Below are 26,251 nucleotides of genomic sequence, written 5' to 3' on the forward strand. Positions count from 1 at the left end.
CCGTGTTACGTGTGTATGAATATACATTGAGTCATGGTGAATGAGTACACTTACTGTAACACGGTAACATATTGCATCCTGTTGTACTCTTTCAGCTATGTGGTCTTACGCATGAATCGTAAACTTACAGATAGTATGCGCTTGGCTAAGAAGTTCACAACATTGCCACCCGGAAGTATAATGGACTAACACACACAACTATGTGTAACTGTGAACGTTTATAGTCTGGTTAATACAGGTTCATGAAAATTACTCATAAACGTGGATGGCAATAAACAATAACAAAGACTTGAGTGACGTCAATTTAATTCTATCTATAGCCGGACACTAGGATCGTAGTTATCGTAAACGTTATAGCCTGACACCGTCGCCATCGTAAACTGATCGCCTGACACTGACCAAAAAATGACGTCAAAAGCCAAGTCTTTGGCCACAAAAGGAAACAAATCGTGAGTTGTATTCAATCGTTTTAACCAATGGGATCACTTGTTTCCTTGAGCTCTACGAACAACTCACTAAACGCTGCACAAACCAAAAAAAAGTGACGTCAAACTGCAAGTCCTAGATGGCTACGGTGGTACTCAGTTGATATAGTGAATACGACCGTAGCCATCGTTATGTTAACTTTACGAAGGCCACGATACGACTCACGATCCGTTTTCTTTTTAGCCAAAGACTGTCTTTTGGCGTCATTTTATGGCTATAAGTGTCAGGCTAAAAGTTTACGAAGGCTACGCTCTGACAACCCACAACAAAAACGACGACGACACCATATTTTATGATTTTAATTTCATCACGATAACATACAAGGAATGAAGATGACGCCACTCAGCTCTTTGTTGTTGTTTTTAGACCGCCAGCTGGGTGTGATGAGTTCCTACTAAAATATTAATCAATCAAACTATATATATATATATATATATATATATATATATATATATATATATATATATATAGGTGACGTACTCACAACACCCATCACCCGGATATAGCGTACCGACACACTAAACTATATATGATATTATAACGTGTTTTTTTTTTCTTGTTTTTGTTTTTTTTAATTTCACAGTATATGTCTGGATTTGGAAATGAATTTTCCACCGAAGATCCCCGCTGTCCCAAAGCTCTGCCGGAGGGCCAGGTAAGTGTATCGTACAATCTTGAGGATCGTAAAATCTGGAGTTTCTATATCACGGGTTTTTCTTTTTTACGAAACCCAGTCCCAGGTTCACTTCCCAATGGTGTACACTTCTCTAAGTCTCAGGTTCACTCCCAAGTGCTGCATACTTCCCATAACTTTGTCGGATTTTGGCGGTTTTCGTAAAACGGAAACACCGTCTATATCACTCAAAATGCATAAAACTGGATGAGTAATGGAGAAAACAATTATTCTTAAACCATTACCTGTTTTCTTTTTTTTTATTTTTTTTTTTATTTTTTTTAACAAAAGATACTAGGGAACAATAGTGTGATCTCAAACTGCTGGTTCCAATCTCCTTGGAAGTATGAAACATGTCTTCCGGAGGATACATGGATACATGCGTTGTACAACTGATCACTGGTTTCAAAGTGATGGCATCTTATTTTTTTAGTTTATATTGGCTGTCATTAAAGATCATCCATCCTCGCTCTCTTACGTCCCGCAATCCTTAGAGTTAGAGCCTGCCTATACATACATCCTGCTACTAAAATAGACATGCCGCCTTATGTAATTGGGGGGGGGGGGGGTCCCAATAGCTTAGTTGGTAGAGCTTTCACTTCACACGCAAGGGGACCGAGATATATCCCGGGTGAAGTCGAGATTGTTTTTTCTTCTCCCGACTCCTCTGTCCACCCAGAAGTGATTGGGTAGCTGGGTCTGTTAGATTTGGTGGAAAATACTTTTAAGTAGACTAGCGTTTTATCCATAGGGTAGCAAGCAATTGTTATTGTTCGTTTCACGCTATAAAGATATGGAAAAAGTGTGTATGAAACAGTGCTAATTTTTGTTACTTTTTAAGTTTCATGCTATAGAAACCGGGATAAACTCCGGCTCAATGGAAATAATGAATACTGTCATTATAGGTTATTCATTTTTTTTTTAAAATGTGGAATAGCCTACATGTCCTTAATCCTGTAAAAATTCCTATAGGAAAATTTGACCAGAAGACTCGTCCTTCAAATATCGATCGATTTAAATGGCCCTCGTCTTGACAAAACCTCTCAAACCTGGGACGTGCGAAAAAAAGATAAGGGTCATTTAAATCGATCGATAGTTGAAGGACGGGTTTTCTGGCCAAATTTTAAGATTCGTATTTATTCCAGACTACGGCTGTTAACTGGTAGATAATATCGTCGTATAGAAACGATACAGACAATGGACGTTTCGGGTACAAACCCTTCGTCAGCACAACAATACACAAATTAACATGGAAAACAAATAAAATAAAATAAAATGCAAAATAACTTGTATCGTCTGTACTCAATGGTGGTTGCAACAGACGATAAAATTTATTTTGCATTTTATTTTATTTTATTTTATTTGTTTTCCACGTTAATTTGTGTATTGTTGTGCTGACGAAGGGGTTGTACCCGAAAGGTCCATCGTTCCTATACGAAGCCTCTCCATTTTCACCCTTTCGATAGTATTTTCACGATCACAAGCTTCAGGCAGAACCTACCGTTTTCTAGATAATATTATCGTCCAAATATTCCACGATAATTTGTTTTACAACCCCCCCCCCCCCCCAAATCTCCTCCCCCAGAATAACCCACAGAAGTGTCCATATGGTCTCTATGCTGAGCAATTGTCGGGATCTGCCTTCACTGCTATGCGGTTGGAAAACCAGAGGACGTAAGACATTGTCATCGTCATCATCATCATCATCATCATCATCATCATCATCATCATCACCATCATCACCATCATCATCATCATCATCTTCTTCTTCTTCATTAACATCATCATCGTCGTGATCGTCATCATCATCTTCATCATTATCATCATCATCACCATCATCTTCATGATGCCCTTTACTCCATAAGACAATATGACTCTACGTTAAGGACAGCTTACTTAGGTACTTTAAACACCACATATTGATACAACATCACATAAAATGAGTTCCATACATCCTTCATCCTTCATAGTAATTCCTCCAGCTAATATTGTTTTTTTTTTGTTTGTTTTTATTTTTGTTAAAGAAAAGCATTCATGATAAATTCTAACTTTCCAAATCGTTTTAGATAAATTCTACATATCTAATTTTCTACATTTCTAATGTTTCAGATCGTTTTAGATAAATTCTACATTTCTACTTTCCCGGATGCTTTTATTTATATTCTACATATCTAACCTTCCAGGTGGTTTTAGATAAATTATTCATATCTAACTTTCTAGATGGTTTTAGATAAATTCTACGTATCTCACTTTCCAGATGGTTTTAGATCATTTCTACATATCTAACTTTCCAGATGGTTTTAGATATATTCTACATATCTATCTTTGCAGATAGTTTTAGATAAATTCTACATATCTAACTTTCCAGATAGTTTTAAGATAACTTCTACAGGTCTAACTTTTCAGATGGTTTTAGATAAATTCTACATATCTAACTTTCCAGATGGTTTTAGATAAATTCTACATATCTAACTTTCCAGATAGTTTTAGATACATTCTCCAGATCTAACTTTCCAGATAGTTTTAGATAAACTCTACAGATCTAACTTTCCAGATGATTTCAGATACATTCTACAGATCTAACTTTCCAGATAGTTTTAGATAAACTTTACAGATCTAACTTTCCAGATAGTTTTAGATACATTCTACATATATAATTTTCCAGATGGTTTTACCGCATCAGACCAGCTGTGTCACACAAACCGTTCAAAAAGATCGATAGGGGACTGATCAATCATGACTTTGATCAGGTGGAACCCAATCCAAACCAGGTATTTTTTATGGTTGTGGTCGACGTGCACTTATTTGCAGGTCAGATAACCCAATTCTTATATCCTTGAAAAAGTTGTACTCAGACGTCTTTCACAACATCTCCATGAAAACAATCTATGGGAAAAATTTCAGTCAGCTTATCGTTCTTACCACAGCACAGAAACTGCTTTGTGCTGTGTTACGAGTGATTTGCTTGATGTTTTAGATAAAGGTTCTGTTTCTCTTCTGACATTGTTAGACCTTTCGGCGGCGTTTGATACTATTGATCACGGTATTCTCATTAAACGACTTAATATAACCTTTGGCTTGTCTGGGACTGTCTTGCAGTGGTTTGAATCTTATTTAGATGGCAGAAAGCAACAGGTTATGATTTTAGAATAACTTTCTTGTCAACATACATTGTCTTTTGGTGTTCCTCAAGGCTCTGTTTTGGGTCCAATTCTTTTTGTTTTGTATACTCCTCCATTATCTAATGTCATCACTGGTCATGGGCTGCGCTATCATCTCTATGCAGATGATACGCAACTTTATGCTACTGATAAAACTAAAAATCTCGAAAATATTGTGAAACGTGTGGAAGAATGTGTGACGGATGTGAAAGAGTGGATGGATGCAAACAAGTTGAAAATGAATGAGTCAAAAACAGAAGTGATGATTGTGGGAAATAGAGGGCAGTTGAAGGTAAATGATGGTCTTGAGGTGTTGATTGGGGTGAAAAGATCAAAGTTTCAAAGACTGTGAAAAATTTGGGTGTCTATTTTGATTCAGAAATGAAAATGTCAGCTCACATTTCTGCTCTCTGTAAATCTTTATACTTTCAATTGAAGAAAATCAGTTCGATCCGTCAGTATATTGCAATTGGAACATGTAAAACATTGGTTGTTTCCCTCATTTTTTCGAAACTAGACTATTGTAACTCGCTGCTTGTCAACTTGCCTCAGGCTTCTATTAAACAATTGCAACTACTGCAAAACAGTGCAGCAAGATTAGTTTTTGGCAAAAAAAAATTTGATCATGCAACCCTTTGTTGGCCTCTCTCCACTGGTTGCCCATTGAAAAGCGCACATATTACAAAGCAGCGTGTCTTGTTTATAAGTGTTTGACTGGTATAGCACCGGCATATCTCACAGATCACGTGGTCATGTGTAAATTTGAAAATTACACTTTAAGATCATGTAATGACCAAACGAAAATTTCGGAAAAAAGATCAAGAACAAAATTTGGTGATAGATCGTTTGCTTGTTTCGGCCCCAAGATTTGGAATGAACTACCACGTGGTCTGAGGGAGTGCAAGTCCTTACCTACTTTTAAAAAGAATCTCAAGACACATTTTTACTGTATTTGTTTTTCTTGACTCTATATGAATCCTTGATTTGGCTATGAATTATTATTGTTGTTTTTTTTTGTTTTTTTTTCACTTAAAATTGATATTTATATTGTAAAGTGCCCAGAGCTTGTGTTTTACACGAGAATGAGCGCTATATAAATGTGTATTATTATTATTATTATTATTATTATGGGCTCACTGTTGTAATGGCAATCTCAAAAAATAATGCGTAATGTTGTCCATTACAACAATGTTGCCCATAATTGCGTTCGGATGTCAGACCTGCTTAAATGTATACGTCTGTTGTGCTTTATATGTACATATGTTATCAGACTGCAAATAAGTAGACATTGGTCTACAATACATATTCGCAGGTCTGATTACCGAATACAATTATGGGCTTGATGTAACATGTTTGTAATGAGCAATGCTTTGCGTTTATTTGAGAGTATTTGTATAACAATGAGCCCATAACAATTTTTATCTAGTTTATCAGACCTGCAAATCTGGGTGTGGTTCCTGACCTCCCATAATGGGCAGGGGGTACATACTGTGTCTTCTATCCCCTTATAACTGTTTTCCAACATGCTTTCTGTCTGTGTCTTGGAATGAGATTACTTGGTTTTGTCCTGGCCATGGCCGGGCCGGAGTCTTAGCTGGGAGGGAACAGTCAAATGCAGTTATTTTTTTTGGAGATGATATTTTTTTCCTTGTAAATCATCTCTCTGTTAGGTATTATTATTGTTATTTTCAATGTATAATGTAAGCATTTGAGTGTATTCCTCTTTGATGGATTTTCTGCTTCTGTCTGGATGAGACTTATAGGTGATCTCAAACTAAGTACATTGGTGGTATGCTCTTGGAATCTACATCTGATCCCTATTTGTTCCCAGTTCCCTATGTCTTACTTTTTCTTGGGTGTTTCAATTGTAATTCTAGAACTTTTTACGATCCCATTTTCTTCCTTTTTACTGGCGCTGATATAACCTAAATGTGTTGCAAGCGCTGTAAACCCTTAAAATACAAAATCAGGCCTGCAAATGAGTATGCATTGCAATGGTTTCTATTATCGATCATAATTCTATGACTTAAAACTTTTACGCTTTATGGAAACCGGGATAAATTCCATGGGCTTAATGGCTCAAAAGGACTATGCTTTTAGATAAAAAAACTTACAACATCCACCAGTAGGATATAACACACCAATACACAAAACTGTGTGTAACCTTAGACATTTATAGTCTGATTAATACAATTTAGTGAGAATTACTCATAAAAATCGCTGGCTAAAAACAATGATAAAGAGATGGATGATGTCAATTTTGTTCCTTCTATTGAAGCCATTGCAAATTTCACAAATTTTCTTTATTTTGGGGGTACCGATAGCTCAGTTGGGTGAGTACTCACTTCACAAAAAAAGGGGCCGAGATTTATCCCGGGTGCAGTCGAGATTTTTTTTTTCTGACCTCCCTGTCCACCCAGCAGTGATTGGGTAGCTGGGTCTGTAAGATCTGGTGGAAGTACGTTGCGATAGACTAGCATCCTACCCAAAGGGTAGCGAGCAAATGCTATTGTCCGTTTCACGCTATAGAAAACGGGATGAACTCTGGCTCCATTGGTCTCATGTCTCTGAAGGACTACTTTTATCGTCAGTCTTTTTTTCTCTCCATGTGTAGAAGGGTATCAAATAAGTCGAGATTAATGATATAATTTTATACCAGGCTAAATCAGAAATGTAAAATTCCCTTTTACCAATATATGTAATTATTTGCAATTCTGCCTAACCCAAAGTATTATGGGCTCATTCTTGTAATGATAATATCCTCAAACCAACGCATAAGATTGTCTAATACAACACTGTTAAATCAAGCCCATAATTGCATTCGGTTATCAGGCCTGCTGTTATGTGTAGCTAGACTTTAACATATTAATCATGAAATTTGATTTAAATGCATCCATCTTGTTCAAAAGATCGAACAGATATTGCCAAACTACAAAAAAAAAAATTCAAATTTTGTCACTCCAACCATTTTCACTTTAATTTCAAGTTTCAGACCCTGAGTCACCCGGATATAAAAATCAAAAAGAAAAAAAAGCCAGCAAAAGCAAGAACAACTAGAAGAAGAACAACTAACAACAACAGCAACAATAACAACAACAACATCATCAAAATGATAACAATGTCAAATAATGATAACAAAATTAACAAAAATCATCAGCAGTAACAACATCTACATTAAAAACCAACAAAAAATACCCATCAAGAATAACAATGACAGCAAACGTTTTGGAACATTCGAAGAAGTTCTATCAAGCTATAAATTTGTAAGTGGAATTCAATGATAAAAAATTGAATCATTACAATAATAATTAGAAAAACAAAAACTGATATAATTTTTCTTTACAGTTGAGATGGAAGCCATTTGATCTTCCTACAGCAGAAACAGATTTTGTTGAGGTGAGTGGAAGAACACTAAGCCTTATTTTAAAAACTCATGTATTTATTTAGAGCAATTTCCACTCATCGTGTTCAAAGGGGTCACTCCTAGCCAACATCAACACTTAACGTGCAGGATGAGACATGATGTCTGCAAGACTATATTACAAATTTATTTTTTTTGCGAGAAAGACAATGTCTTTAACAGTCAGGTACTCATGTTACACCCGAGTACTCTGTGATAATGTTACTAAAGAGCCTTTTCCAAGGACTCAACTAAGTGCCGCTCATAGGGGGACTCGAACCCCGGACCTTCTGGTCCAAAGGTGAATGTCATAGCACAAGAGCTCATAATAAATAAAATAGAATAAATAATAAATTCCCTTTATTCATCCCTAAGGGGAAATTTGTCTTTAAGGTCTATTTCAAGAGAAGACTGGTAAAAACCCAGGCGTCAGCCGCAGTGCAGCGCCACAAAGTGAGCCAGGGTGAGGTGACTTGCTTAAGGCCACACAACGAGGCAGGCAGTTGAACTAGATACCTTTTGGGTATGAAGCAAAGACCGTACCACTGAGTCACGCTGCACAAGTAGCTATTAATGACTTTTAACCCTCTTCTTACCACCTACAGCAAAATCGTCACATTTGTTACGACACTGAGTATTTAAAAAAACAATTTTTCTGCTGGGTAAGCCTGCCATTTTGGGAAAATACTGAAAATGATCGGTAAGGAGAGAGTTAATCTCTGTTTGTACAACACATCTTCTTCCCTACATTATTAATTTATCCCAACTGGACATGCTGAGGCATCTTCTGCCGTCAATCTGAATTGTACATGAAATATTAACGTTGTGATTGTTTTTATTATATTTTGTTGCTGGCTGAGGAAAGATTTTGAGTCCAAATCATTTAGTATTATGTTTTTCTGTTATTTTTTTTCAAAATAAAAGTTATTTAATGCAAATTTTGTGCGATAATTTTTTACAGTCCACAGCTTTCTTTTCCTATTTATTTATTATTTTAATTTTTTACCTCTAGGGAATGGCGACGGTGTGCGGTGCTGGAGATCCAAAGGCTCGGAATGGAATCTGTATTTACGTCTACACATGCAACAAGTCCATGGGAGACAAGTAAATCTAGAGTTTTTTTCTTCTCAAATTTGTGACTCGAGTCCAGCTTGAAACAGTATAATGTAGGGGTGAAATAAGTAGTAGTCCTTCTGAGGCCCATCAAGCCATTGAAGCCAGATTTTAATCCCCGTTTCTATATCGCAAAACGGACAATAGCAGTTGCTTGCTAACCTTTGGATAGGATACAAGTTTATTGCCAGATCTTAACCAGATACCCAATCACTGCTGGGTTGGCAGGGGTGGAAAGAGGGGGGGGGGGGGTGATCAGAAAAAAAATCTCGACTTCACCTGGGATTGATCCTGGTCCCTTTGTTTGTGAAGCGAGTATTCTACCAACTGAGCTATGGATCGGATCTCCCATGAAGGGGTGGAAATAATTATTATTATTCAATTTCAAAAAGAAATAGAGGAAGAAGTAGGAGGAGGAGGAGGGGGAGAAGAAAAAGGAGGACGAGGAAAAGGATGATGATGAAGAAGAAGGAGGAGGAGGAGGAGTGAGAGGAAGAAGAAGAAGAAAGAGGAGAAGTAAGGAAAAAAATGCAGAAAAAAACTTCAGCCGTTTTATGAGGTTATATCCAGTAGATATGCTCAAAGCACTTTACAGGAGCCCCAAGCCAGCATCAACACTTATCATGAAAGATGTGACATCACATTCTTTTTTATTCGACAAAGACAACGCTGTTACTGGCTATGTACTCATTTACGCCTGAGTACAGGGAGAGAGTGTAAGTAGAGATTTTCTTTCCTCAATGATTCATCTATGCTCCACATAAAGCGTGCAGCATGACTCAAAATAAAGACCTACTCCTGTTTGAAGTCATGATTAAAAAAAAAAAAGTAAAGAATTTACTGCATTCTCAACTATTTTTATTTTGAAATCCTCAGATGCCTGTACAACTCTGACGGAGACTTTCTGATAGGTAAGACTAGTTATAAAAACAGTTTACAAATGGAATGATGTATTATAGAAATAATAATAATAATAATAATAATAATAATAATAATAATAATAATAATAATAATAATAATAATAATAATAATAATAATAATAGTAATAGTAATAGTAGTAGTAGTAGTAGTAGTAGTAGTAGTAGTAGTAGTAGTAGTAGTAGTAGTAATAGTATTAGTAATAATAGTAATAATAATAATGATGATAATAATAATAATAATAACTATAATAATAATAATAATAATAATAATAATAATAATAATAATAATAATAATAATAATAATAATAATAATAAAGATAGTAATAACAATCATATAATAATAATGATAATAATTATAATATTATTATTAATAATAGTAATAATAATAATGATGATGATGATGATGATGATGATGATGATGATGATGATGATGATGATGATGATGATGATGATGATGATGATAAAAAAAATAATAATGATTATTATAATAAAAAAAAGTAATAATAATTCTATTGCACCTAAGCATTTACTTGAAAGTGCAGCACTCTACCATATACTCATCCACACATACAAACACGCACACACATTATATAAACATTAAAAAGACTATCAAAATAAATATACATCAATCATCTGTAAAATAATTCAGTCATAAGATGATTCTTTTTCTAAATGTTAGACTTTAAAAAAAAAAGAAAAAAACATGTTGGGCTTTTATATAGCGCAATATCCACGAAACGCGCTCAAATTGCTTTACAAGAAGTCCTTAGCCAACAGCAACACTTAACATGAGGGACGAGACATTATACCTGTTAGGTGACAATACATTTATTTTAATTGAGACAACGTTGTTAATTGTCAAGTACTCATTTTACACCTGAGTATGGCGAGAGAATGTGAGTAAAGGGCCTTTTCCAAGGACTCAACTATGCACCATTCAGGGTGCGACGCGAACCCATGACCTTTTGATCCAAAAGTGAATGTCATACCACTAGACCACATAGCCAGACATTATCAAAGTTTGTCAAACAGTTGTTGATAATATTTATTATTATTGGGTGGGGATCCTGACCTCCCATAGTGGGCAGGGAGGTGCATGCTCTGTCTTCTATCCCCCCATACCCGTTTCCCAATTGTTTCCTGTCATTGTCTTGGAATGAGATTACTTAGTTTTGTCCTGATCCTTGCCGGAGCTCCTTGGCTGGGAGGGAAACAGTCGAATGTATAGTTATAGTTTTGGGAGATGATATTTTTTTCCTTGTAAATCATCTCTGTGTTATGCATTGTATTATGTTTAGTTTACATATATTATATTATATAATTGGTAAACATTTGAGTGTATTCCTCTTAGTTGGGACCTGTGCTTGTGTCTGGATGAGACTTTTAGGTGATCTCAAACTAAGTACATTGGTGGTATGCTCTTGGAATCTACATCTGATCCCTATTTGTTCCCAGTTCCCCTATGTCTTACTTTTTCTTGGGTGCTTTAATTGTAATTCTATAACTCTTTACTATCCCATTTTCTTCCTTTTTCCTGGCGCTGATATAACCTAAATGTGTTGCAAGCGCCGTAAAACCCTTAAAAACAAAACAAACAACATATTTATTATTAAAATTCTACTGATTTTTACTTTTTTTCCCTTTTCCAGTACCTCAGCAAGGAACCTTATTCATCACAACAGAAATGGGAAAGATGAACGTGGAGCCCAATGAGTTTTGTGTCATCCAGGTGGGTCAATTTTAAAAGATATTTTTAAAAATTAAAAATTTGAGCTTTTATATAACGCATGGGGACCTGGGTAGAGCACTTGCTTCACATGCAAAAGAACCAAGGTTGACCCCTAGCCAACAGCAACACGTAACATGTATTAAAGAATAACGACACTTAGGAGATAATACAGTTCATTTTTATGACAAAGACAAAGCTGTTAACGGCCAGGTACTCATTTTACGCCCGAGTATGGTGAGAGACTTTACACCTAAGTATGGTGAGAGAATGTAAGCAAAGAGTCTTTTCCAAGGACTCCAACTATTGACCGCTCAGAGCGGGTCTCAAACCCTGGACCTGTCAACTCCGAAATTGAGTGTCATGCTACAAGACCACATAGCTGCACGTGTATAATCAAGAAATACTTTACGTTGATGACCAAGTATCACATTAGTTGCTTCTGTTCTTTTTTTTTTTTTTCAGCGAGGCATTCGCTTCAACGTGGCTGTGGAGGGCAATACACGTGGATACATTCTAGAAGTTTTCTCAGACCATTTTCAACTACCCACTCTTGGACCTATTGGTAAAGTAGATGATTAAATTTTTGAAAATTTATTAGAAATAATTATCTTCTAGTTTTAAACTGTAGACATGAAAATACCTTAACAAAATATATTGATGCTATGCATTTAGGTAAAATACTCGCATCATCCACCTGCCGGACATAACATTAAAAATCAAAATCATGCCCTTCTGCCATGACTTCATAAGATATCGTTGCCCAGGCATTCCACAAAGGAATATAGATAATTCATCAAACAAGATTTCTGATATCAATAGGAATCACCCATGTTGTTCAAGTGAGCACATTGGGGGTTAATAATCTCTCCCAAGAAAAAATCGAATGTGCCTGAAGCGGGGTTGAACACGGGACCTTCCGGGCCACAGTGCAATGCCTTAACCCCCTAACATATAACATACCAACACACAAAACTATGTGCAACCTTAAACGTTTATAGTCTGATTGATAGAATTATCATTAAAATGGCTGTCTAAAATCAATACAAAGAGCTGAGTGACATTAATTTCATTGGAAATTTGTAGAGGTATAACATTGACAGTAATGGTTTTCTATTTATAAGGATTGTGTGTTAGTACCCATTCCATTTGGCTATTGTAGTTTATCATAAACAAGGATTGACTCAATCAAATTTCAGCCAGATGGCAGAAAAATATTTGCCACGTCTTATACATGTGGGTTTAAATTTTAAAATGTTGGTTCTCCCCAGGTGCCAATGGTCTGGCAAACCCTCGTGATTTCTTGACCCCTGTGGCTTGGTACGAGGACAGAGAGGTCAGCGAGTACACGGTTGTCAGTAAATACCATGGACATCTGTTTGCTGCTACTCAGGTGAGTTGTTTACTAGATAGGGGGCATTTTTGTATGGATAAAGATCTGAAAAAGTGTGTGTGAAACAGTGCGAGACAAAGCAAGAAATAAAAATAGAAGAAGAAAAGAATCCCCCAACAATACAGTCTCTATTCCCAGTCGCGGCAGGGTAATTGTTTTGGGATTTTTTTAAAACTTTTATTTTTCTATTTGTCTGACACTGTTTCATACACACTTTTTCAGATCTTTATCTTATGCCGGTGCCTGCTCCATAATTTGATATTTTCAAATAGAAATGGAGTTATTCTAATATGTATGTCCTCGTCCTCTCGTGTTCAATGTTTGTGTTATGTGATGCAAGTGAGTGTTCACAGTGTAAAACATGTACTCTTGTGAAGAATGTAGGAATTAAAAATTGTTCCAACAGGTAATCTCTGTGGTGTAATGGTTGCAGATCTGGCCAGTAATCAGAGGGTCTGAGGTTTGATCCCCAATCAAGAAAGACTGATTTTTTTGGTACGGTCTTTCTCTTGTCGGTGCAAAGTTTGGTCTTTGGAAAAGGCTCTTTACTGAAATTCTCTCACTGTACACATGTGTAAAATGAGTACCTGGTTAGTTAATAGCACATTACATGTTATGCATCATGTCCCGTCCTACATGTTCAATGCTATTATTAGCTAGGGACCCTTGTAAAGTGCTTTGAGCACAATTGTACACAACATTACTTATTCGCAGGTCTGATAACCTAAATGGTTATGGGCTCATTGTTGTAATGGAAATACTCTCCAACTAATGCAAAATATTGTCCATTACAACAATGTTACAAAGAGCCCATCGTTGAATCTGGTTACCAGAACTGTAAATACGTGCACATCGATATCACAGATGAAGTCGCTTTTATCTTTCAACACCTTAAAGACAATTGTGTCTGTTTTGATCTTGACTCGCATCGACTATTGTGATTCTTTTTGTTTGTTTGTTTGTTTTATGCTTGGTTTGAAATTTTGATCCAATTTTTACAATTCTTAAATAAATATAAAAATATTTGGTTTGAAATGTTCATCCAATTTTTACAATTCTTTAAATATAGCCGTGTTTGGTTTGAAGTTTTCCTCCAATCCACTATTGATACTATGCATTAAGGTAAAATACTCACAACATCTGCCAGCCAAATTAAGCATGCCCACACTCAAAACTATATGTAACCTTTAACATTTATTAAATGATATAATCTAGTGAGAACTAATCACTAATAGTGCTGTTTAAAAATGATAACAAAATGCTGAGTAAAATAATCTCCAATCCAATCCACAGGGTCATTCTCCATTTGATGTCGTGGCTTGGCATGGCAATTATGCCCCTTACAAATACAACCTGAGCAACTTTATGGTTGTCAACAGTGTTTCCTTTGACCATGCTGTAAGTAATGGACTGAAGGGTAAAAGTTAAAGTGATACTAAGCTGCTAGAAGCTGTGGCTATGTGGTCTTGTGGTATGACACTCGCTTTTGGTACGGAAGGTCCTGGGTTCGAGCCTCGCTCGGCACATAGTTGAGTCCTTGGAAAAAGTCTCTTTACTCACATTCTCTCACCGTACTCACATGTAAAATGAGAACATCGCCGTGAACAGCGTTGTCTCTGTCGGAAAAAATTGTAATATCGCTGAACAGGCGTCATGTCTCGTTCTACATGTTACATATTGCTTTTGGTCAGGGACCCCTTGTAAAGCGCTTTGAGCATGTTTAGTGGATATTGCGCTATATAAATGCTCAAGACTGTAAAAAGTAAAAAACAAAAATAAATATACCAAATTTATAAAAAGAACAAAAAATTCCAAATACGGAACGTTTCGCGTACAGCTGTTGGCTTAAGTAGGTTTTGAGCCCAAAACGATCTGTGTTTGGTATTTTGTTCTTTCTTGAAGCTGATATGTTCATTTTTTGTTTTGTACTTTTTAAGGGTAAAAGTTATCTTTTGTTAAACTAAACTTTGAGTTAGGTCTGAATGTATAAGACAATTTAATTTTTTTTGGTGATAAACTAATGGAGAATCCACACTATCTGCGGGGAAATAAAGACTATTCTGAACTGGCACATGTCTAGTTAACTAATTATGCAAATATAATGTATTGTTAACTCTTTCAGTGCCATTGGCTGCACTGTGCGGTCAGAGAAGAATCTATTCTACTGGCCAATGGCTGCACAGTGCGTTCGGTCTTGAAAGGCAAAAACAGTAATGTAATCCAATCCTACTTTCTACAAAAGTACTATATCAATTGAACCAATGGTATCATTTCTTTCATCAGAACATTCAATTAGCCCTAGGGGGGGTATTTTAATTGAGATTTTGCACCGAATTGGAATATCACTTTGTCTTAGCGTGTCATTCTCATGCTGCCTCAATCAGGTGTCAGCCATTTTGTGACGGAAATGCGATTTATAGCCTCAGCACTGACAGAGTTAAAATATAATAAATTGTGACATTATTTAGAAGTATTTAAATGTGATTCAGTGTGTTATTCATGCAGATACAATATTGGTACTAAAGTCGCCAAGGGCAATAACTCAATAATAATGCTAATAATAATGATACACCATAACACTTTCCCTCCAACCCTTGTCTTTTCAGGACCCATCCATTTTCACTGTGTTGACATGTCCCTCTCTCAAGCCAGGAGTCGCCGTGGCAGATTTTGTCATCTTTCCACCCAGGTGGTCAGTACAGGAACACACTTTCAGGCCACCGTACTACCATAGTGAGCATTTTTTTTAAAATGATATAAAAGGGACGAATATGACTTTACTCAGCATTTTCTTATCATTTTTAGGCAGCCCTGTTAGTGATTAGTTATCACTCTATTATATCAATCATACTATAAATGTTAAAGGTTGCTTACAGTTTTGAGTGTTGGCATGTTTAATTTGGCTGGCAGATGTTGTGAGTATTTTACTTAAATCCATACCATCAATAGTGGAAAAGTGCATTAGATAAACCAAATAAAACAAACAAAACAGAAGATACCAAACAAATAAACATATTTTTTAACACAGCAAACAATATCCAGTCCGTCAATAAATAGAGGATTTATCGATAGTTCACATTGAAATAAAATACTCATTAATTCTGCCCACTTGATCAATCATACCAATACACAAAACTGTGTGTAAAGTTTATAGTGTTAGAGGGAATTTTTTTGAGAACTTATCACCCAATTAGCAGACTAAAAACAATAACAAAGAGCGGGGTGATGTCAACTTCATCCATTTTATTGAGATCCCAGGCAGACAACTCATGCTAATCAAGTCATAATTTTGAAAAGACATAAAGAATTAGTGAATATTTGGGATGCCAATTATTGGATTAAACTCAGCTTCACATTCCCGTGCCCCCCCCCCCCCCCTCCTCCCCTCCCTTCCCAAAAGAAAAAAAAATGACACACCAGAAATGAGTTAAAGTTCTGATTTCAAGTATAAAGTTGAAAGAGAATGTTTTGTTTCATTTAAAAGGATCATTTCGTCTTTTTTATTTATCTAACTAACCTTAACCTATAGCTTTGGTTATTTGAATTATCAATTTCTTGTGGCACAAATTATATACGTCAACAACATGATATGATTTTGAGATAATTTGCTTTTATTTCTGACAGGAAACTGCATGAGTGAATTTATGGGACTTATCTATGGCAATTACGAGGCAAAGGTAACAAGAATTGACACTCTTCAGTAGAATAAATGGCTGGTAGAATTTTATTCATAAAAACAATAAATTAAATGGACTAGATAAATTCAAATAAATAAATTCCCGTTATTCATCCCTTAGAGGAAAATTTTCCTATAAGATCTATTCCAAGGGAAGACTGGAATAACCCAGGTGTCAGTTGCAGTGTAGCACTGCAAGGTGAGCTTAGGCTAGGTGACTTGCTCAAGGCCACAATGTGTGGTGAGTAGTCGAACCCGATACCTTTCAGGTCCGAAGCAAAGACCAAACCGCTGAGTACTCCCATAGTGGGCAGGGAGGCACTTACTGTGTCTTCTATCCCCTTATATCTGTTTTCCAACATGCTTTTTATCTTTGTCTTGGGATGAGATTACTTGGTTTTGTCCTGGCCCTGGCTGGATACCCTTGCTGGGAGGGACACAGTCAAATGTATAGTTAGGGTTTTGGGAGATGATATTTTTTTCTAATAAAAATTCTCTCTGTTATGCATTGTATTGTTTTTGTTCAGATCAGAAGGACCTGTATTCGAGCCTCACATTCTCTCACTGTACTCAAGTGTAAAATGAGTACCTGGCCGTTAACAGCATTAACTGTATGAAAAAATTGTAATATCACCTAGCAGGTGTCATGCCCCGTCCTACATGTTTAGTGTGGCTGTTGGCCAGGGACCCCTTGTAAACTGCTTTGAGCATGATTAGTGGATATTGCGCTTTATAAAATTTCAATTTTTTTTTTATAGTTGAGTCCTTGGGGTCTTTTGACATCCCATACCATTGAGCCACTTTAATTCATTTGTACAAGAGATTTTTTTTTCTTTTCCTATACCCTTTTCATTTCTTGTTATTTATTATTAATGGCTATGCGGTCTTCAGGTATGATACTCACTTTCAGATTGGAAGATCCTGGGTTTGAGCCTCGCTCAACGCATAGTTGAGTCCTTTGCTCAGATTCTCTCACTGTGCTCAGGTGTAAAATGAGTACCTGGCCAATAACAGTGTTGCCTCTGTCAAAAAAAATTCTAAATTGTAATATCGTCTAACATGCGTCATGTCTCGCTCTACATGTTACATTTTGCTGTTGACTAGGGATCCCTTGTAAAGAGCTTAGAACGTGTTTAGTGGATATTACGCTATATAAAAGCTTACATTTAAAAAAAAATTCATTCTTAACAAATCCTTTCCAGGAAGAGGGGTTCTGTCCTGGTGGAGCCAGTCTTCACAGTATGATGACCCCACACGGACCTGACTACGAATGCTTTGAAAAAGCCTCCACTGCAGCTCTGGGGCCTCAAAGAATCGCTGATGGAACGATGGTGAATTGATTTTTTTTTTTATCCTCTACTTTTCAAGGGGGGACCTCATAGCTCAGTTGGTAGAACACTCACTTCGCATGCAAAGGGACTGAGATCGAACCTGGGTGAAGTCGAGATTTATTTTTTTTTGACCATCCAGTACACCCAGAAGTGATTGGGTAGCTGGATTGTTTAAATCGGGGGGAAAAGTGCTATAGGATAGATGAGCATACTGTTTAAATGGTAGCAAGCAATTGCTATTGTCCGTTTCACACCATAGAAACAAGGATAAACTCTATCCTAATGACTCTGAAGGATTTTTCCTTTTCAACTTTTAGTTTGTGTAAAATTCTTATCAGATACTTAATTTGGATTTGATACAGTGTCTTGTTTTTTTTTAAAAACAATTTGACAGTCAGCAAACATTGTATGAGTCAGCAAACATTGTATGTTGCAGGATTAAAAAATTTCTGGGGTAAAAATCGTGTGTTTAAAATGTAATGTCTGTTGCTGTGTAAGAAATTGAAATTGCAATGTTTGTATTTTTCATTGCATTATTATTATTATTATAATAATAAAGAATAATATAATAATAATATTACTTAATATTATTATTTTATGTATTATTTTATTATTATTATTATTATTATTATTATTATTATTATTATTATTATTATTATTATTATTATTATTATTATTATTATTATTATTATTATTATTTATTATTAAAGCCAAAAGCTAGAGGTGTCTAAAGGAGTCAATAGTATGGAAAGAAAAGTAAAGGGAGTGAATTTGACTTGTAAAAAAAGAGGACAAGACAATGTAAACAATTTCTCGGCATTTGACCTTTCTCTGGTTCCAACAAACACAGAGATAATGACGAGAGAGATAATGACGAAGAGAGAGAGAGAGAGAGAAAAGAGAGAGAGAGAGAGAGAGAGGAGAGAGAGAGAGAGAGAGTTAGTTCGTTAGTTAGTTCATTCATCGTTCATTCGTTTGATCGTTCGTTCATTTTTCCGTATTATTAATATTATATATGATTTGTAAACATTTGAGTGTATTCCTCTTAATGGGGACCTGTGCTTGTGTCAGGAGGAGACTTTTAGGTGATCTCAAACTAAGTACTTTGATAGTGTTCTCCTTGGAATCTACATCTGTTTCCTATTTGAACCAATTCCCCTTTGTCTTCCCTTTTCTTGGGTGCTTTAACTGTAATTCCAGAACTTTTTACTATCCCTTTTCTTCCTTTTTACTGGCGCTAATATGACCTTAATGTGTTGCAAGTGCTGTAAAACCTTTAAAAACAAAAACATATCTCCCAAAAATTAAGAATTTCCAAGTAGCAGGTCTGCTATATTGCTCTATTACTTTTCTGTCTGCAGTCTTTCATGTTTGAGTCATCCTTTTCCATGGCCGTCACTCCGTGGGCCAACAAGACTAAGGTAGATACGGAGTACTACCAATGCTGGCAGCCTCTCAAGAGTCATTTCAACCCAGACCTCAGCAATGGCAAGGAAAAAGGTAACATTTTTCACTCAGTAAAAAAAAACAAAAAGTCATAATAAAATTTTATAGACAAATGCATAATCAAATGTTACAGTGAATGACATAATCAGTCGGATGGTGAAATGGTTTGAACTGAGATATTGCCAAGTTTAGTTAGAAGGTCAATTTTTATCAAAATGAGTTCTTGTCATAAATGATTAAATCAACCTTTTTTTACATCTTCTGGAAATATCTAAGCTTAATTTCTCTTCTAAATATTTTTTACAGCTAGTTAAGTTGAAAAAGTATGAAATTTGAGAAAAGTTGCTGGATACCTTTCCCATACATCTGATCATAATTTCATTAAAAAATCACCCGATTTACTTCAAATAAATATTAAAATGCTCTGGGTAGTATATTCTTTCATAAAATGCACCAAAAAAAATGCAAATCCAACTGATTATGTCATGCATTGACACAAATAATAACTAGGTGGGGTTTTTTGAGCTCCCATAGTGGGCAGGGAGGTCACTTGCTTTGTCTTCTATCCCCCTACCCCTATTTATGTTTTCCAACTTGCTTCTTGTGCTTGTAATGGATTGAGATTACGTTTTGTCCTGGTAACGTTAAATACACAGTAGGAATTACTGGCTACCCTTCTTCTGAAAGAATGTTTGTCTATCGCAAAGTACTTTCTGTCAGGTCAAACAGACATCTTTATACTTTATGTGATATGTTTACTATCTTATCCATTTTAGATGTAGACGTGATTGAAATTGTTACTTTTGATGTTAAAGGCCTAACATGCAGCTTCATGGTCTTGTGGTATGACACTCGCCTTTGAGCCGTTAGCCCCCTGGTTCCAGTTCATTTCTTTTCAGCGCAAAGTTGAGTCTATGGAAAAGGCCTCATAACTTACATTCCCTCACAGAACTTGGGTATAAAATGAGTACCTGGCCAGTAACTGCATTGTCTCTGTCGAAACGAAAATTGTAATATGGCCTTCCAGGCGTCATGTCTCATCTTGCATGTTAAGTGTTGTTGTTGGCTTAGGACACTTTGTAAAGCACTTTAGCGGCTATTACGCTAAAGGGGTTCAAGTTTATTATTAATTTTTAAAAACTGACCTGATCAAGTGTTTATGAAAGGTGCCAGACAAAGCAAGAAAGACAAGTACAAGAAAAAAAAACATCCCCAAAAATACAATTGATGTAGACTGATTATTTTGGGATGATTTTCTCTTGTTTTTTTTTTGTTGGTTTTTTTTCTTGCTTGTTTTGCCTGGCACGTTTCATACACACTTGTTCAGATCTTTATCTTACACTGGTGTGTTCATCCTACTTTCTCATTATGATATTTTTTAAAAACTGACCTACTGTTTTTGGGTTTTTTTTATCCTTTCAGATCAGGCCAAGAAAAGGAAGATGACGTAGAGTGAGTTGGTCTGGATACAATACGTGGATCAATGAGAACATTTTTGTCGTCGTCGTCGTCGTTGTTGTTGTCATCGTTGTTATTGTTGTGTGGTTTTTGTTGTTGTTGTTGTTTGTTTTGTTGTTATTGTTGTTTTATTGTTGTTTTTGTTTGTTTTGTTGTTGTTGTTTGTTGTTTTGTTGTTGTTGGTTTTGTTGTTTGACGTTATTGTTGTTGTTGTTGTTGTTGTTGTTGTTGTTTGTTTTGTTGTTGTTTGAGATAAAATTGAAAAGTTGTTAGGAACAGATTTTTATTCAAATGAATTTCATGTGATGTATTTGTTTGTGACTTATAAACTCAAAAGGGTATTATGTTTTTGTAAACAAGATTTTGCATACCGTTTTTTTTTTTCTTTTTACTATTATGTATTCACTATGTAATTTTATCATTGAAAATTTCCGCGATGAATTAGATAATTTATTTTTGTCATCGAATCTAATGCGATCAGTAATATACACGATCTTCTCAACACAGAAATTCCAGAAACGGTTGTACTTGGAAACATTTATTTATTTTGTTATCTCTAATTTATTTTTACCTCATCAAGTCGTTGAGATTCAGAATAAGATTCAAGTATATTGAGAAAATATTTTTAAAAAAAAACAAACGTTTCACGTAAAAAACATATTTTTGTATTTTTGTGACCCCCTGCATGAACGTGAGAAGCCATGTTTTCTTGGAAGATGAATAGGATTCAACAGTTGTGATGTCACTTCCCTCGTAATGACGCAAGTAACTTAGTAACTGGTTCTAAACTATCGGAACAATGTATCCAGAGGAGAACAATATTATAAATCTGATCATGTTTTGACTTTTATACATTCTGATCACATGACATGTGAAAATGTTCTAGCCAGCATGAAGAATAAAAAGTACCAATTTTCTTTATTTAGAACCAAACTGCTCGTTGCTTGGACAGACGTGACATCAGACTATTGAATCCTATTACTGTCATATTTCCTTAACTAAATTTTAAATGTTTGAATATTTTAAGTATATAAAAAATAATTTTGTACTTCATCTGATCCCGATTCTTTTCTGCTAATTTTATTTTCTACTTTCTTACCGCAATCGTTTTAAAATGTGAGGTGTGAGGTTCATGCTTCCTTCAAAGTGATGCCACTAAGCTTTTATAAGCTGTAGACTAAAAAGTAATAAACAAAAAATGAATTTAACAGCTTCAAAAAAAAACAACAAAATACCAAACACAGAAGGTTTCGGACTCAAACCCCTTCTTCAACAAACAGCAAAAGCAGTAAAAACATTTTTAGTAATGTATTTATGTTTGCATTGGTTTTTTGGGGTTTTTTTTCTCGTTAGCTGAAGTAAGGTTTCAACTCCGAAACGTTGTGTGTTTGGTATTTATTTCTTTTATTTTTGAAACTGTTATATTCAATTTTGTTTATTACAGGGTCATGCTTCTGACCAGAGATTTGCATAACAACAATGTTTGATTATAGCCGCTTATTCTATAAAGTAGGTACAGCCGGTTGTTGAAGTAATATGAAGTCATTGTTATTTAGTATATTTGGTGAATATAGACCATGCTTTATACAGATTTAGTAATAAATAACAATGTGAAATTGAATGGAAGCTTCAATTTGATAAACGAAAGCTGATCATGCAGACGTTTCGGGTTTCCCCTTTATCAGCAAAAACATGATGAATAAAATACTACAGACGAATGAGAGATGTGAGAATGGCGTAATCTTAATATATATATATATATATATATATATATAATATATATATATATATATATATATATATATATATATATATATATAATGATGGGACAACGAATCGTATGCTCCTTTTATTCATTTTGTTTTGTTTATAAAGGGGTTTCCTGAAACGTCATGTTATTTTTTTTTGTTTATTAAATTGAAGCATATAATAAATTTCACATTGCTATTAATTTCTTTGAGATTCAAGCAGCAACATTTACATTACACAGATTCAGTATTAGTACTTTTGTATTGTAACACGCCCAGTCCCACTCAGCATTATAAATAGATTTTGGCGTGTGTGCGAATTAGTACGTTTGATAACCTTCAACAGTCGTGACGTCACTTACCTCGTATTGACGCATAATAACTTAGTAACTGGTTCTAAACTATCGGAACAATAAAGGACGCCCTTATGAAATACTTCTCCGACGAGCATAATAAAAGTGTATCCAGAGGAGAAAAGCATTATATATCTGATCATGCTTTGACTTTTATACATTATGATCACATGGCATGTGAAAAAGTTCTAGCCAGCAATAGTATGATGTCACGTCCCCCCAACAACGAGCAGCTTGGTTCTAAACAAAGAAAATCAGTACTTTTTATTCTTCATGCCGGATAGAACTTTTTCACATGTCATGTGATCAGAATGTATATAAGTCAAAACATGATCAGATTTATAATGGTTTTCTCCTCTTGATACACTTGTATGCTCGTCGGAGAAGTATTTCATAAGGACGTCCGCCATTGTTCCGATAGTTTAGAACCAGTTACTAAGTTCTATGCGTCATTACGAGGGAAGTGACATCAAGACTGTTGAAGCCTATTAGCGGGATATAATATTATGAATGTTGTTATTTCATTACACAGAAGAATGCTGCATACCCGAGTTCTCATTCACGTGCCACTTCATGTTATCCTGTAGGTTCTACTGCACCGATATCTCGCCCTGTCTCGCTTTTTATTTTGTTGTGACAAAGTCAGAAACCATTATCCTGTGCCATAATATTTCATTCATATAATGGGATGCAGAAATCATGATGTCAAGCTACCTTCTTTTTCGGTTCCAAACTCACTGGAAGTAACCACTGCATACATAATGAAAAGGTTTTCTACATATTGAATCATAAGGTCGCCTATTTATTTTAATAACAGGATGTATAAGCCGATATTTTTAAATTTTAAAATAATTATGCCCTTCCCCCACGACATCATAAGATATCGTCGCCTAGGCATTCCACGAAGGAATATAGATAGTTCATCAAACAAGATGTCTGATGTTAACAGGAATCACCTACGTTGTCCAAATGAGCAAATTGAGGGTTAATAATTTTTCCCAAGGAAAAAAAACGAAAGTGCCTGAAACACGAGGCTCGAACCCGCGACCTTCCGGGTCACAGTGCAAGTCTTTTGATTACGGGGCGTAAAAGGACGAGGGTGGGTGATCTTTATTGGCAACCAATATTTATTTAGGCTAGAAAAAAAAGAAGAGATGCCATCACTCTTAAACCAAAAGACCAGTTACACAATATATGTGTCCAGTCCTCACGACGACTGATTTCACACTTCCAATGAGATTGTAACCAGTATTTTGACATCACACTGCTGTTCCAAAAGACGTGAAAAGCATTCCATTGGTGTTAAAAATATACACGTTAATTTTGGAATAAATACCGCTGTAAACTGAGTGCATTCGTTTTCTTCTCCGGTCCGTCTTGCCCTCCATTTTGACAGTTCCTCTCAGTCGGTCTCCTGTTTTGTCATAGCAAAGTGAGTGCAACTCACTCGTTGCCGAACCGAACAGAAACCGAATGCGAACGTTTTATCTCGAACGTTTTATTTCAATGTCCTACCAACAAAGTGAAACAACGCAAGGAGTTTCTATGTTATTGTTTTAAGAACACTTTAAGATGATCAATTCTCACTAAATAAATAATGTTTGGATAGTAATATAAACGTTTTAGGTTACACGTAGTTTTGTTTACTGGTATGTTCCATGTGTTTGTTGTGAGTAAATTGCTGAAATATATATAGCGTCTATGACACTCTAATTGTTCACGAACAGGAGAGGAAATTGAATGCACTCAGTTTATAGCCTAATTCCATTAAATTAAACTATATGACATTTCAGCTCAGATCTTTAAATTGAATTTCCTGTCATAAACTCAGCTCAGATATCCACTTCTATTTTGATTTATCAGATATTCCATAATTTGTTGTTGTTGATTTTCTTCAATATAATTCTCATTCCATTTAATTTTTTTTTTTTTTTGTTGTTGTTTTTTTGTGTGAGATACCTAAACAGTATTTTGAATCTATTTTCTATTATTACTGAATATCATGTTAATGAAATTTCGATGCCATGCTTCGTCATTCCTGGGTAAACCCTTACTGTTTAAAAAGAGATGCCTGAATGAGCCAATAAGGTGAAGAGAAAAATAAAGTGAGTAAATGTGACTCATGTAACATAGAACAATACAAAACAAACAACGCCAGGCATTCGTAAGGAGACAAACAACAAAGCACAAAAATATATGGTGACAAAAAAAAAAAAAATCACAACTGTTCCACATTTGAAAAAATATGATTTTTTTTGTAACCATATAGTTTTGTATCTTGTTTATCTCCTGACGAAGGTCAAGGGTCGAAACATTGTTTGTTAAATTGTATTGTTCTATTTTATATGAGTCACATTTACTCACTTTATTTTTCTCTTCATCTTACAATTTATTTGCCATTGTCTCCGACTTGAAAACTCATAAATTTTTTAAATATTTTGGGCGCTACATTGCTATATAATTTGTTAAAGTGATACCAAGCTGCTAGAAGCCATGGACTGTAAAAAAAAAAAGTTTTTAAAAATATTTTAAAAAATGAACGTAACAGCTTCAAAATAGAACAAAATATCAAACACGAAACGTATCCGGCTCGAAACAGGAGGAGGAGGAGGAGGAGGAGGAGGAGGAGGAGGCGGAGGAGGAGGAGGAGGAAAAAGAATAGGAAGAAGAAGAAGAAGAAGAAGAAGAAGAAGAAGAAGAAGAAGAAGAAGAAGAAGAAGAAGAAGAAGAAGAAGAAGAAGAAGAAGAAGAAGAAGAAGAAGAAGGAGGAGGAGGAAGAGGAAGAAAAAGAAAAGGGGGAGGAGGAGGTCTTATCTGATTATTAAATATATATTATAAGCCGATCTGAAAGATGTTTTGTTTATTTAAAACATATACATTTCCCTTTGTTTATTCATTTACAGGTTTTGTTGGTTTTCATTTAAGTAAGAATTGAATATACAGAATTATTTTGTTGATAATATGAAAATCATATAGAAATGCATGTATTATTTTTCCTTTGTGAAATAAAGGCACTCATTGGATGATGTATTTTTGTTTCTGTCAGTAAATTCATACTTCATGTTCTTTGACATACTGGGTGGGGATCCTGACCTCCCATAGCGGGCAGGGAGGTACATACTGTGTCTTCTATCCCCTTATATCTGTTTTCCAACTTGCTTTCGGTGGGGTTCCCTACCTCCACAGTGGGCAGGGAGGTACATACTGTGTCTTCTATCCCCTTTAGGCTGTTTTCCAACATGCTTTCTGTCTTTGTCTTGGTATGAGGTTGCTTGGTTTTTTCCTGGCCCTGGTCGGATGTCCTGACTGAGAGGGAAACAGTCAAATGTATTATAGTTAGTTTTGGGAGATGATATTTTTTCCTTGT

The 26,251-nt window shown here is 35.4% G+C and overlaps 1 protein-coding gene across 1 annotated transcript in view; it reads left to right on the plus strand.

The window, feature by feature from the left end:
* The window catches only part of LOC144967412 (homogentisate 1,2-dioxygenase-like), a 28,729-nt gene extending 6,220 nt beyond the window's left edge, over window positions 1–22,509 (plus strand). The window contains exons 2-16 of the mRNA XM_078904580.1: window positions 1,070–1,141; window positions 2,745–2,833; window positions 3,825–3,930; window positions 7,666–7,716; window positions 8,733–8,824; window positions 9,710–9,744; window positions 11,403–11,482; window positions 11,945–12,044; window positions 12,751–12,872; window positions 14,166–14,270; window positions 15,479–15,605; window positions 16,497–16,549; window positions 17,751–17,879; window positions 19,241–19,379; window positions 20,748–22,509. Coding sequence (XP_078760706.1) covers window positions 1,070–1,141; window positions 2,745–2,833; window positions 3,825–3,930; window positions 7,666–7,716; window positions 8,733–8,824; window positions 9,710–9,744; window positions 11,403–11,482; window positions 11,945–12,044; window positions 12,751–12,872; window positions 14,166–14,270; window positions 15,479–15,605; window positions 16,497–16,549; window positions 17,751–17,879; window positions 19,241–19,379; window positions 20,748–20,776 — 1,329 coding nt within the window. The 3' untranslated portion in view covers window positions 20,777–22,509. The remainder of the gene's footprint in view (window positions 1–1,069; window positions 1,142–2,744; window positions 2,834–3,824; window positions 3,931–7,665; window positions 7,717–8,732; window positions 8,825–9,709; window positions 9,745–11,402; window positions 11,483–11,944; window positions 12,045–12,750; window positions 12,873–14,165; window positions 14,271–15,478; window positions 15,606–16,496; window positions 16,550–17,750; window positions 17,880–19,240; window positions 19,380–20,747) is intronic.
* The last annotated feature ends 3,742 nt before the right edge of the window (window positions 22,510–26,251 follow it).

This window comes from Berghia stephanieae, chromosome 3 (genome assembly GCF_034508935.2).
Source record: "Berghia stephanieae isolate SIO BIC M18660-M18661 chromosome 3, UCSD_Bste_1.3, whole genome shotgun sequence".
Taxonomy (NCBI): domain Eukaryota; kingdom Metazoa; phylum Mollusca; class Gastropoda; order Nudibranchia; family Aeolidiidae; genus Berghia; species Berghia stephanieae.